General features: G+C 52.5%; 4 protein-coding genes across 4 annotated transcripts; all 4 read left to right on the plus strand.

The window, feature by feature from the left end:
• Positions 1-553: 553 nt before the first annotated feature.
• CC1G_01961 (other/WEE protein kinase) lies at positions 554-4,316 on the plus strand (the record flags this gene model as incomplete). Its single annotated transcript, XM_001830273.2, has 7 exons — positions 554-1,396; positions 1,448-2,729; positions 2,789-3,149; positions 3,275-3,521; positions 3,586-3,830; positions 3,893-3,943; positions 4,013-4,316. 7 exons carry the CDS (start codon positions 554-556, stop codon positions 4,314-4,316), a joined length of 3,333 nt encoding a protein of 1,110 aa, XP_001830325.2.
• Positions 4,317-4,689: 373 nt separating this feature from the next.
• Positions 4,690-7,034, plus strand: CC1G_01962 (hypothetical protein; the record flags this gene model as incomplete). The annotated part of the gene is made up of 5 exons (XM_001830274.2): positions 4,690-4,953; positions 5,010-5,026; positions 5,088-6,224; positions 6,321-6,618; positions 6,690-7,034. The coding sequence occupies 5 exons, from the start codon at positions 4,690-4,692 to the stop codon at positions 7,032-7,034; spliced, it is 2,061 nt and encodes a 686-aa protein (XP_001830326.2).
• A 1,976-nt stretch (positions 7,035-9,010) lies between these two features.
• On the plus strand, positions 9,011-10,031 carry CC1G_14186 (hypothetical protein; the record flags this gene model as incomplete). Its single annotated transcript, XM_002911607.1, has 4 exons — positions 9,011-9,155; positions 9,256-9,278; positions 9,422-9,601; positions 9,891-10,031. The coding sequence occupies 4 exons, from the start codon at positions 9,011-9,013 to the stop codon at positions 10,029-10,031; spliced, it is 489 nt and encodes a 162-aa protein (XP_002911653.1).
• A 1,353-nt stretch (positions 10,032-11,384) lies between these two features.
• On the plus strand, positions 11,385-13,003 carry CC1G_01963 (hypothetical protein; the record flags this gene model as incomplete). The annotated part of the gene is made up of 6 exons (XM_001830275.2): positions 11,385-11,831; positions 11,890-12,072; positions 12,123-12,211; positions 12,261-12,383; positions 12,438-12,840; positions 12,899-13,003. 6 exons carry the CDS (start codon positions 11,385-11,387, stop codon positions 13,001-13,003), a joined length of 1,350 nt encoding a protein of 449 aa, XP_001830327.2.
• Positions 13,004-13,146: the final 143 nt, after the last annotated feature.

Raw genomic sequence — 13,146 nt, forward strand, 5'->3', positions numbered from 1 at the left:
AAAAAGAAAAGTCAGACGACGAAGGGCCCACAAAGCTGAGAGAAAGACTCAGAGACTGAACAATAGACTTAAAGTGTATTAAGAAGAGCAGAATGAGTGCGATGACGAACTGGATGTTGAATTGAACAGCCCCTGGAAAGGCGACAGAGACGGAAGCAGATTATTCGGGGATTGTTGGCCCGAAAGAGGCAACAAAGCCAAGCGGACCAAACAGTGGCGGCACGATCACGTGGGGGGAGGTACATATTGTTGAATGCAAGGAGGGGCTAGCGTGTGGGAGCAGCGGCTAGTTATTTATTCACCCACAACACGCCGAAAGCACGTTCCTTTTCCTTTTGCTCGCTGTTCGACACGACGCGCACGACAATTTCGACGTTTATCACCACTATTTAACAAGAACCCAACACCAAATCCCAGGCCGGAGCCTGACAACTGGTCCTGACGCGTGTTGACACCACCCACCACCACATCACCCACACCGCCTTGCTATCCAATGCTTTTATCGACCCCGACAAAACATTTCTCCCACCATTCTTCTCCCTACGACTCCACTATGTCTCCAACTTATCATTGTACACCGCCCAGACGATGCGCAGACACCGTTCGCCCATTTGATTCGCCAATGCTCACTCCCTCGCCCCTGCGACAACCGACAATATTCTCCCCAAAATTCAACAATGATGCCCAGGACATCGACGACCTCTTCAGAAACTCCCCCTACAGGTCTCCAGCGCAGGCGCATATCTTCCAGAATCCAGCCTATTCGACAAAACCACTACCTATCCAAGCGGATGACGAGGAGGGTCGCATCTTCCTCTCTTCCAACTCCAACTCTCCTCGATTATCTTCTCCAACCTCACAGCCTATCTTTACACCCCTCAAGTCACCCTACAACACCGCTGGACGCGTAGCACTCGCCGACAGGAACCTCAACGAACCGCAGCCCATCGCCACCTCATCCAATGGTCCGATGCTGACTTCGCGCGCAGGGATCGGCACCAAGCGCAAAGTCACTCCTCAATGCACTCCGTTGAAGATAGAGGCCTCGGGCAGCTTCCAGAAACTCGGCCCTCTCCCTGCTCCCAAGTTCGCCACCAAGACCCCGCACAGCAAGGCCGAGGCCGAGGAATTCCTCCGCAAGCAGACAGCGACCCTCACAAAACTCAAGCTCAGCGATAGGGACAATCGTATGGATACCAGTAACGATTCCGATTGCGACTTTGACGAAGAAGCTGGGGCCAACCTGTTTAGGACTGCGTCGAAAGGGAAGGAAAAGGAAGAAGTTGTCGAGGCTGTCTCCCCTGGCGGGCGTGTTGTGAAGCGAAGGGCTCGGACAAGACCCCTGTCCGCCGAGCTTCGCAACCAACAGCCTTTCGAGTCCCCTTCGCCGGTCAAGGTATGTAACGTGCTACAACGTCGCTTGGCCCGCCCTTACGCGTCTTTAAAGAAGCCTTTCCTGAGCAAGACGCGTCCAAGGCACAGTGGAACGATTGCCTTTCCCTCTTCGAATGCCTATCGCAGCCGCGCTTCACCCAGTGGTTCCTCTTCGTCCGAAGCCGGCTCTCCAGCCCCTCGTCGCAGAATTAGCAACGTCGCCTCTCGACCTTATATTAAACCACCCGTATTCGCTCCCCGCCCGCCTATCAGTCGTCAGGACAATTTAAGTGCGGCTACTCTCTTCTTTGGCCCCGTTATTCCGCAGTCAGCTCCACTGCAATCCCCGGCCAGGACACGGACCACTACTTCCACTGGCATTCCCAACCCTGACATCAAGTCTGCTCGCTCTAAAGCCCCCAACCGCCATAGCTATGGCGGTACAGGAACCAGTGGCGACTGGGCCCATATTGCCCACCCCAGCTCCCCATCCCCTATGTACGGTGTGCCCCCAGCGGCTCAACGTGACAACAGCTACATCAGTACCGACGAGGACGAGGAAATGTCGTTCGAAGGACCTGCTCAAAGCTCCTTCACTTTCAGTCTCACTGGCAGCACTCCGTCCCCGAGCTCCAAGAAACCTCTCCCTCGGAAGTTCGAGTCAATCAAACGACGGTCCTTGGGCGACTACGAAATGTCAGTCAGCCGGCCCTACGGTGGCTCACTCGCTGTCATGCCAGGAGCCTCCACCAGTTCAAGCTCTCTCGGATCTGACGATGGTCTCATTACGCCTTTGACCACTGCACCGACTAACTGGCCGGGACCGCAGGTTCACGATAAAGACTCGGACGATCATCGGCCCAGGTTCACAGATGACGAAGCCGAAGTCGACGAGTTCATCGTACGGACACTAGCAGCTGCGACCAAGGGACCTGCACCGGGAAGCAAAAGGCCTCCCGGCACTCCCGTGAAGAAAGTTCGCACCGCATTCTTGGGTCCCGACAGGCCATGGCAAAGCGCAGTTGCCTCTAAGATTGGGATCAAGGAAGATGTTGCACCTCTCAGGACCAGGAAGATACCCCGCCAGAGCATGCCAGCAGTGATGCCCATGGGTGGCAAGAGCCTTTTGGACCAATGCACCGACACTGAAGACGAAGAAGACAGTCCGAGCGCCAAAAAGGATAGCCGATATACCAAGTTGGGATTGGGCCATCCTGTTGGGTTGTTTGGGGGAAGCGGCCCTTTCGCCAATCCTCGAACCCGATGGCTCATGCGCCGTAGCAGCAGCGGTGCCTTCTCCAGTGGTAGCGAAACCACCTCTCAGGCCAACACCCCGACTCGAACGAAAGGAATAGGTAAGTCTGTTTAACTGTAATTCTCGCTCAGTACACTAATGATTGCCCTCCCCTATCAGACTGGCAACTTCCCAAACTCGCGGCGAACCTGTCGCCGTCCGGAACATTTTCCAAGTTGACAGAACGGTCCGCTTCCGGTTCATCGACGAGTTCAGGCGTTGCGAGCTCGCCTACGAACCGCAAGGGTGGTTCAACTCGCGGAACGGATGTCAAACCACCGAGGGTTAGCCTGGTGAATCGACGTTTGTCAGAGCCATCCTTGACTGAGCAATCTGGACGTTTTGAGCGCGATTTTGTTACTGTCGATGAAGTCGGCAGTGGGGAATTCGGCAGTGTCATCAAAGTTCGAAGTAAAGGCGGGGATGAAAACAAGGTGTACGCAATCAAGAGATCGAAGCGATTCGAGGGTGCTAAACATAGGTGAGTTGCTTTTTCGGGACTTCTGAGGCCGCCTCCGCACTATGCGAATGAGGAATGACGACAAAAATCTTCTCAACTTCTTCGGTTGTTATGGAAATGGAGCGCTGACTTGGGATTTGTGACAGACTGCGGCTATGGGAAGAAGTTGAGGTCCTCAAACACCTCTCTGAATCCGCCGAACTCTGTGGATTAGACGGCCGACACCCCAACGTTTTGGCGTACATCGACAGTTGGGAAGAGGACGAAGCGCTTTTCATCCAAACGGAGTTGTGTGAGTCGGGCAACCTGGCGCACTTCTTATGGGAATACGGCAAGGTGTTCCCGCGATTGGACGAAGCCAGAGTTTGGAAGTGTGTGGTAGATCTGAGTAACGTAAGTAATTAATCTCGCTCGCTTTCAACAGCAACGTCGGTGCTCAACATTGTTTATTCACCAGGGTCTCCGCTTCATCCATGAATCAGGCGTCATCCACCTGGACTTGAAGCCTTCGAACGTCTTCGTGACGCATGAGGGACGATTCAAGATTGGTGATTTTGGGATGGCATCGCTCTGGCCGCGAATGGCGATCGTCGAAGCTGATGGTTCTGAAACGACGAGCAGCTTCGAGCGAGAAGGCGACAAACTGTACTTGGCGCCAGAAGTGCTACAAGGGCGGTATAGCAAAGCTGCTGATGTGTTCAGGTAAGCCTCGCACGGTTCCATCGGTGTTCTGTTTTTACAACCTTCTCATGTCAACCTTCCAGTTTCGGCATGACAATCTTGGAAACTGCAACCAACATCGTGGTCCCTGATCAGTGAGTGTTTCCCGCGGACCGTCCGTTCCGTTGCTGTGATACTGAAGGATTGCGTCTGTCTTTTTCCAGAGGAGAATCGTGGCATCGACTTCGACGAGAAGATTTCTCAGAGGTTGACTGGGAGGGGAGCAACGAGTTGCTGACCCTGATCCAGGATATGATGCGCACCGATCCCGCGGAGCGGATCGATGTCCAAGAGGTATACAACCACTGTGTGGTTGCGCGTGCGAGAGAGAAGATGGAGATGACATATGCAGAGGCCAAAGCCAACGGAAGTACTGTTTTTGCGGCATCACCGCTGGCAAGTGTCCCTCGAGGGTTTCTGGAGGAGATACTGGGGCGCGATTCAAGTGCGATGGATGAAAGTTTGTAGCAGAATCTCCCGGGGCGGTGCCGAGGGGATGTAGATAATGATTGTCGATTTGTTATTCTTGCTTTTTTCGCTTTGCAACTGGGACACTATGCTTAATTACACAGTACTATAGGAATTGTTGATTTACATGACATGCTATGTTGGATGTAGAATATAATGAGAGATTATCGGGAATTGGACGGGGGAGTGGGTGTGTGAGCTGGGAGGCTTGTTTAGGCTAGACTGTTCCCAAATAAGCAGGCGGGTGTTCCTGGCAACACGGTTCGGATTCAGTTCGGTTTTGAGATCTGGGACTGGATCGATTCGCCGTTCTTTTCGCCCGTTTTTTCTTTCTCCATGTTCTCTCCTCAACGTGACCAAGTTTCCCTATAACATGCCGCCGCAACTTGCTCCATCCCAGCCCTATCCCCTCCACACCCCAATGCGCTACGACACACAACATTTTCTTCCCCACCACGACCCTGTCGACTTCCGCGCCTTCTACCCCTACACACCCAATGAAGTCAAGCACAGGAAGCGCACAACCAGCGCCCAGCTCAAGGTCCTCGAAACCGTATTCAAACGCGACACAAAACCCAATGCCACCCTGAGGAACGAGCTCGCACAGCAGCTGGATATGACCGCGAGAGGGGTGCAGGTGAGTCGGGCTATCCTCTACACCATTTCCTTTGTCTAAACTTTTACCCTCTCAAGGTCTGGTTCCAGAATCGGTGAGCTACGCGTATATTGTCCCTCGCACCAGACGCCTAACCCAAATTTATCTCTCTCTAGACGTGCCAAAGAAAAGACGAAGACAGCCAAGTTGGCCGCGGCCGCTGCAGCTGCTGGCAAGGACGCCTCACCAACAGACGCACCCCCCACTTCTCCATCATCTTCGTCGCCGTCATCATCATCGCAACAGAGCCCCGAGGCGCTCAAACAGGAGGAAACCAGCACAGCGTCGACGCCTCCTGTTGATGTCGCGGAGCACCAGAAGGCCTCGGTAGTCAGCAAACCGGTATCCCCCCCTCAGCTGCACCTCATCACGGATGTGTTGAACCCTCCAGCCTGGCAGGACTCGCCCGTCGACGGCCCACCCGATAGCGCAACATTCCTCAGTCACAATTCCCGAGCGTCTCTCTTCAACAATTCTGATTTGTACAGCCTCCGCAGGGGCTCTCTGCCTGTGAACCCATTCCCGCATTCCTCAGATTCTACACCGTTGGATAGTCCGTCGTCAGTCGAGTGGTTCGACCCCCTTTCACGCCGTCGATCAGTTGACGCCAGTCTGCAGCGCCTGGCCTCAAACCCCTACGCCCCAATCGCCCGCACCAAAAACAGTGCCTTGTTTGGACCACGTTTTGGGGTGGCGTCTCCTGGACGTTTCAGCACAAACCGCGTGTCTAGCCAGTTTTCCGCCCGGCCTCCACTCCACCACTGTCCTTCCGTGCCTCATGTAAACATCCGTCGATCCTCCATGGACTCTCGGCGCTTGGGCTTGGTCCTTCGAACAACTGCACTCTCGCCTGCTCCGGCAACCACTCCTTACATCAACAGTCGCGCATCCCTCCCTGATGGCAATCTCTATGCCGTATCTTCGCGTCAAGTGGGTTCGCCTATTCCGGGTCCCCTGCCGTCACCCAACTTCTCCTTTGGTGCAGCGAGCACCCCCTCCATGACTTCCCCGAGCTCTGCAGATAGCGAACGCAACTCCCCCGATTCGCTTCGGTCGTTCTCGTTCCCTGGAACAGACGATCGTGAAGACGATGGCGGCATGTCTCCCACCTACGATGCCTACTCCAGATTTGGCTCGATTGTCTCCATCGCGACCAGCGAGTCCAGCATCGCCAGTTCGTACTACCCAGAAATCGGAGGTCCTAGAGTCGATCAGAATCTGACGACAGATATCCATGGTCGTCGAAACTCGTGGTGAGTTATTTCTATCCGTGGAGATGGCGAGAGACGACCGCCCCTCGTCGCCATCCCACCTTCTGGAACTTGGATGTACTGAAACGGTTGTCACAGCTCCCCAGGCCAGTTCATCGAATTTCCTGAACTCGATTCGAGCGCCCACTATAGTTTAACCGAGAACAGCCCACTAGGCTATCCTCAGGAAGACTTTGGTATTGCGAGGCCCCAAGGAATCGTGGTTCCCGAGTTAGCCGGTAACAAACCCTATCCCTCACCGACGACTGCAATTTCGGGCCAGAACAATCCCTCAAGCAACCTGGATCCAGCAACTGCGACCATCGCTGTTCCATCAACGGTGCCCATCTCACGTTCCAGCGAACTGGCCTTTGCACTCCAAGGCCAACCGGAAAAGGTGATTGAAAATTTCCCGACTACTAATCCAGTAAAGATTCTTGATGAACTGACTGTAAAGTGTATTTCCAGTCGCCGTCAATGACGACTCCGCAGGACAATAATCAATCCGCTTATCTGGCGTTTGGAACAGACCAGACTTCTCAACCCAGTTCTGGCGATCTGGCTGCCCCATCCTCAGAATCGTCGACGCTAATCTATCAAGGCAATGTAGAAGGTGGTGATTCGTCACATTCACAAGGGCCTTTCAACCCGACGTATCCTGCCATTTCGGACGTCTACACTCAGGATGGTACGACTGTGCCCGTGAACCCATCCTTGTATCAAGTCTACAACGACTCGCTTAACATGTCGGCTTTATCGTCGATTGACAACAGCGTGGCTCACAACGCTGAGGCGTTCCCTGCCTATTCTTGATTCCCATGTACTCGCCCCCATCTTTTGCTTGGAAATCTCGCTGCTTTCTTGGACACGCTTTGATATCAAGGAAGGTACATCCTCGACTTCTAGCTCGCTTCAACGGCCTCGTCGGACCCCTATTTTCTCAGCATTTCGCCATCGTCTTGAATTCTATTATCCCGGAATATTCGCTTTCGCTCGCTCGCCCCTAATCCATCAGCCAACTACTGCTACGCTCTCTCTTCTCTTTAATCGCATCAACTACCAATTACTCTACACCCAGGTTGCGCCATGCATCTCCTATCGCACATCCGACTTCCTTCCCTTCCTTCAACTCGCCATCACATCACGCTCATTCGTTCCCAGCAGTACGCCGTGCATTGTTATCCCTCCCCCTCGGTCACAGGTCACAACTCCACATCCTTCATCACTAGCGCTCAAAACATCACAATCCTTTACTCTTTTTCACTTTTTGCTATTCGCTTCTCGTTCCTTTCGTTCCGTTCTCTCTGCGGATTTTTTTTCGTATCTCCGTTGTACGCTGTTTCGCGACCGGATTTTAACACTTATGTACTACTTACCTGTAATTCCCTATTCGACCTTCGCCTTGTTTTTATAACTACCTTTATTAACCTGTTATTCCTAGGCCTCTCGTTGTAACATTTTCTCCCTATTCACTTTTAAAGGGCCCCTGTCAATCTTTTCCTGCCATTCCGTTTCCTTAAACACTCTTTCGGGGTCTCCTTTCGTATCCTGTCCGTTTGCTTGACTCGTCGGTAGTGTACAAAGTAAATGTGTAGTCGATATATCGTTACAATATTCTCCTGTTAATTCTTGTTGTCGGGTAGTCCGCTGCTCGCAGCATTGAAGCCAATTCAAACGAATTTTCATTTCCTTATCCAATCATCTATCGTAGGCGCACGGTCGATGATTCACTCTGATTCACGGCGAAATTGAACTTCGGGAGACGCCAGACTCCAACTACCTTGCAGCTCGTCCCTCACCATACCTATCAATCAAAAGCACATCAACGAAGCTATCACCGCCGTGCTTGCTTTGCCTTGAAATCGCGTTCCTGGTCTGGGTATGTGCGTTTCAGAATGCTTCAACCTTGCTCCGGCGGTACCTGAACGCTCAGAGAACGCGTCTTTTGATTTGCACGCAAGCTTCACCGACTTTCTGGACTTGTCATCTCTCGACTTTGGGGGGACCCAATTGCAAAGCGAATCTTCTCATCCGGTGCAATGCATTCATCAAAACGAAATCACACCGCCGCCTCCACACACTTATCGAGCCAAATCACGCCCACTTGGGAGCTTTCGCTCAGGCTTGGGGAATCGCAATAACGTATATGGGAATTTTTACGATAAGCGCGATGCACATCCGACTCCCGACCCCCGGTGAGGGGCGTTCTGCTCTGTCGCTGATCCCTCACCTGACCATTTTGGTCTTTCCCTGAGCTTTCTGGTCGGGCTCTTGTTCGGACCCTGCTCAGCTAAGGTGGTTCCCTGAAGCCGGTGCATAAACCTGTGTGTTGTAGATTTTCTTTGTTTCGAACTGGCTTTTTTCACCTGTTTGGACCTTGGTGTGTAGCGGGTGGGAGGATGACAAGGAAGTATATTTTTTACGGCGGTCATTGAGTTCGTCGGCACGGTGACTATTGACGCCATAGACTGTACGCCATTAAGCGAACGGAACTATGGGCTCGCCGGGAAACATGAGAGAGGAGGGACTGTCAATCGCCTTATTTTTCTCGCATTCACTGACAGAACCCCGGCCCAAGTTTACGAACGAACCTTACCGCTTTAAAGCCTCTGTCCGCTTCGACTCAGGCGTCGAATTAACTTGACTCTTACGCGTATACTTGTCGCTATCCGGGCGGCAAGGCTCGCCACTGTAACCTGTAGCTTTCGTGGATATAAAAAGGCCATTGTATTTAGCCGTCAGTAGTACTATCTGGCACGCGGTTTTAAGGTCGTTTGAACGGTTGGAAAATGTCTAAACGTAAAACTGGCACCGCGGTATGGGACGAAGTAGCGTCGAGCAGCCAATCGTGGGTTGAGGACGGGTGGAAGAGGGCGAGGAATCTCGTAAAAAGCGGTGGATTTTCTCCCGTCAACGTCCAACGTAAATCAACGGGTGGGTCTCGGTAGTATGGATGACTGGTGGGCACGTACATGTACACTGAGAAGACTGGGTGTGGGCGCAAGCAAGCCTGGGTTCATTCGACATGCGTCAGAGCGATTGGACATCGTCGAGAACGTGCTACGCTCACCGGTCCCACTTGTGCATGAGAATGCCGACAAACATCGACTCCGCCCTTCCCTTCTTCATGAAAATGAAGAGAGAGGGAGCCCTATGACGGCACATTCGAGCGTTTGTTGAGCGGCACTCGACATCTTTAGAACTCTTGGAACATGCGGCGACGTTGTGACACCCTATATACCCGAGCCGCAAGAAGAGGACCCATCGACTTAGCCCACATGGACGGGTCTTTCGGTAATCCTAGGCGGCCTGGCCTTGAGGCAGCCCCTGTTGCCCTCGTGACCCAAGCTTCCACTGGCTCAGAACCCGCAGCACGGCTCGTGAGTCCGAATGTCGTTCAAACAATGTTCGCCATCCCATCCAAGTCAAGACACCAAGCTCCAGACCGCACCCTGGGGTGATAATGTATACCCCAGATTCCAGAAGGCAAAGTGACGGAAAATGACGAGCAGTCGTATCAGGCGAGGACAAGCCACAGATCCTCGTGAGTCGTCGTCCAGAAAGAAAACAAGAGGCTGCACTCTGACGTGTGAGGGCAGCACTGTGCTTGCCGAGTTCTGCTCTAGGTCCCGGTTCAAACAGGTTGACGACAAAAATATGTCAATGCAGTCGGATTTGACAGGTTCGACCAATGGCCATGTCGATAGTCAAGATGTAAAGGGGGAGGCGAAAGCCCAACGAAGGACTTCCAAACGACCGTATGTGATGACAGGGTCCATTTCTAGCCCGCCTGGTGACGGTATTTGGTGAAAGAAGAGAAGCAGAAGATTTGACTATTTTGGATCCCGTGTTTCTGCAAAAACAAACCGAACATCAAGCCACTGGCAGAGAAGCAGCGGGATTCGGAGGTAGAGCGATGTCCTACAGCGGATGAGTATGCCCGAGAGTTCCAGAGCCAATACCTAAACATAGCTGGTGTGGAGCGCGGGGTCGAAGCAAGAAGCAAAGGAATACGCAATCGAGTCTTTCTTCGCGTTGGATATGCGAGGTATATCATAGTGTTGGCCCAGCAGATACTATAGGCACGAAGGGGCTAAGAGCGTACGGGTAGGCCTCCGTATCGTGGCGCGGCCCCTCGAGGGTAAGTCGAAAAGCGGGAAATCTTGTCAGCAGTCGCTTCAGTCCGGAAATTTGCAGATTTGTATCATACCTCAGGTCGTTGCCGTAAGTGTCAACATAAATTCTGAGGACAAGGTCAGATAGGGTGGGCCATCTTGAGCGTGACTACGTCCTGCCCAAATCCAGAAGACAAGCAACAGGGTGCTCCAAACGCCTTGCAGTTGCCCACGAGAAACGAGATAAGAGTGCGACCATCGCGTTGGAATTGGCGCTGGAACTGAGGAAGTCGACCATTATGGATTGGCGTCCGCCGAAGTTGCTTAACAGCTTTCCTTTTTGAAAAGAAGCTGTTGAGAGTGTAGACACTATTTCAACGGTCACGAGGACCGTCTAGACAATAGCTATGGGAGAAGAGACACTTTTTGCCTTGGCTCTGAACTGCAAATTCGAGAAAGCACCAAACACAGTTCAGGTCTCCTGGAAAGAGTGCTTCCTTGCGCTGGTCACCGACCCGGTTCGACTTGAATCGGAGATTGAAATGGACGACATGCCAGGACGCAAGGCTTTTCTATCTTTTCTATCTTTTAATGCTCCAGTTTGCTCGTTAGCCAGTGTCTTTCCACCTGGTTTCTCATATTGCCCGACCTAATCCGAAGTGCTGGATCTCGAAGCTTCATACGGTCATGAGCACTTATTTCACGACCTGGCCGACTCCAGAACTTTGCCTTCACTGTATCATGCAATGTCGACCTGGACGGGTAATACAACAGATGACGAGGACGACATAGTGCTCTGCGTCCAGCCGTCCAATTGCACTTGTGGTGATGTCGTTGGAAGGTCATTTTCGCGTAGATGACTTGCCTCGCGGAGGCCTCGTGGCCAGACACCCACTGTCACCGTGATCTTCACAACGTCAACATTCAAGAACCAGCCAGCAACCTCAAGGACCCCATTAGACCCTTTCTCGCTTGTTCACTTGTTTCACGACTGTGCAATCGACATCCCGCTTAGTTTCTGCTAAGTTTGGTCAGGATCCAAACCGACATGGCCAAGAAGAAGAAGCCCTCCACCAGCACCACAGCGGGGACCTCGAAAGTTGATCTAAAGTCGCCCTTGTCACCAACGGGAAAGGATAGGCCGCCCATCCCATCGATCTTCATACCGCCTACTCCTAGCCCGTCCACCCAGGGTCCCTCTTCAGAAGAGAAGCCGAATCTCAGCCATGCAGCTTACACGACCCCGCCAGCCTCCCCGCCGTCCCAGAGAGCCCCCCTACCGTCTGTTTCTGATGTCATTAACTCGCCCAAGTCCCCTGCCGAAGAGCTGAATCTGAATGCGACAGCCATTGTATCACCAGACCTCCTTGCCCTTGCCAATTTCCAGGCCTCCATCAAGCAAGCGTTGGCGAACTTATCCACCACGATCGGTGAGCTCGAAGAGCAAAGCAGCCGCATGCAAGAGCTGGGTGTGGACATCAAAGTCCATGAGCAAGTATGGATGTCCTGTCTCTGGGTATGTCTGGATGAACCTGATCACCTGTTCAATTTAGATCGACCTCCTTCGCGTCGAGGTCGAAAAGCAGATTGCTCGTCAGAAGGCGGATCTTGAGACTGTTGAGCAAACACTAGCAGTCAAGGTCAAGGCTGCACTCACTGAATTGATCAAGGAAAGGATGCGCGAATCAGTAAGAGAGACCATCTCGAAACTTGTCCAAGACAAGGTTCATGGAGAGGTATGTCACGAGCTGAACGGACGTCATCAACGCCTGACCCCCCTTTGCAGTTAATGGCGCAAATTCCTGGGGAACTGCGGGAGAAGTTGATAGCTCATCATCGTCAGATTGAAGAGGTTAAATCCAGCATCCACAATTCGTAAGACCTCTCGCATTCTGATCAAGGTTCTTGCTAACGTATAATACAGGGAGGCCCGGAGATATAACGCTAGTCTACAGTCGGCCTCATTGGAGGTTCCTCTTCGACCATTATTGAGACCTCTTCCTACCCCGGAGCAATCTCCATACCCCAACCTTGCTACTTCTGTTCCGTGTTCCCGACTGAACAGCGCTTACCCATTGTCTGCTTATCCCCATCATTCTAGTGCACCGGCACCTACACCTATCCGACGTTCCACATCAGCGTTCTCCGGAATGTGTGGGCCCATATCTCGAAGCCAGAGTTACCAACACAACAACCATAGCGTAGCACCGACGCCTTCGGCTCTGTTTCCCAAAGATCTGAAGTCTCTATTCGCACTCGGTCCTGATGCGACGAAAATTCTATTGAAGGAATATGGATTGGAAAGCACCACACCGTCTCCGACCGCAGAAGAAGCGAACCTAGGGGCACCCAAAATGCAAAGGAGGGCGTCATCGAACAAGTCCAAGGCGGCAACAGCTGCCAGTCAGCAACCTAGCATTCCCGAAGAATCTGATGTGGAGGAAGAAGACGTCCAGCTGGAAGCTCATGTTCAAGATATGAACAAGTTCATGTCACACATTGGCGTACGTCTCCCTAGTTATTTCGCGTAACTCCCGTGCATTTTCTGACGGGAGACTGTAGGTACCCTTCCTCATGGTACCACCACCGAAGCGCAAAGAAACGAACGCGGAGAAAAGAAGGAAACTGGCCCCGCTGATCATCAACACTGCACCGTTTGTCCGCTGAGGCCCCCTCGAGGAGCCGTTATACCCATTATGCATATAGGTTTTGTTTCTGTAGTGTCAGTTTCGTTTCCGAGTTTTTGTAATGGCTGGATGTATGTACATTAGGTGTAATTCTATGCCCCCTCGTTTGTATGGAATCCACTC

The sequence above is a fragment of the Coprinopsis cinerea genome (genome assembly GCF_000182895.1).
Source record: "Coprinopsis cinerea okayama7#130 chromosome 3 map unlocalized cont3.3, whole genome shotgun sequence".
Classification (NCBI taxonomy): domain Eukaryota; kingdom Fungi; phylum Basidiomycota; class Agaricomycetes; order Agaricales; family Psathyrellaceae; genus Coprinopsis; species Coprinopsis cinerea.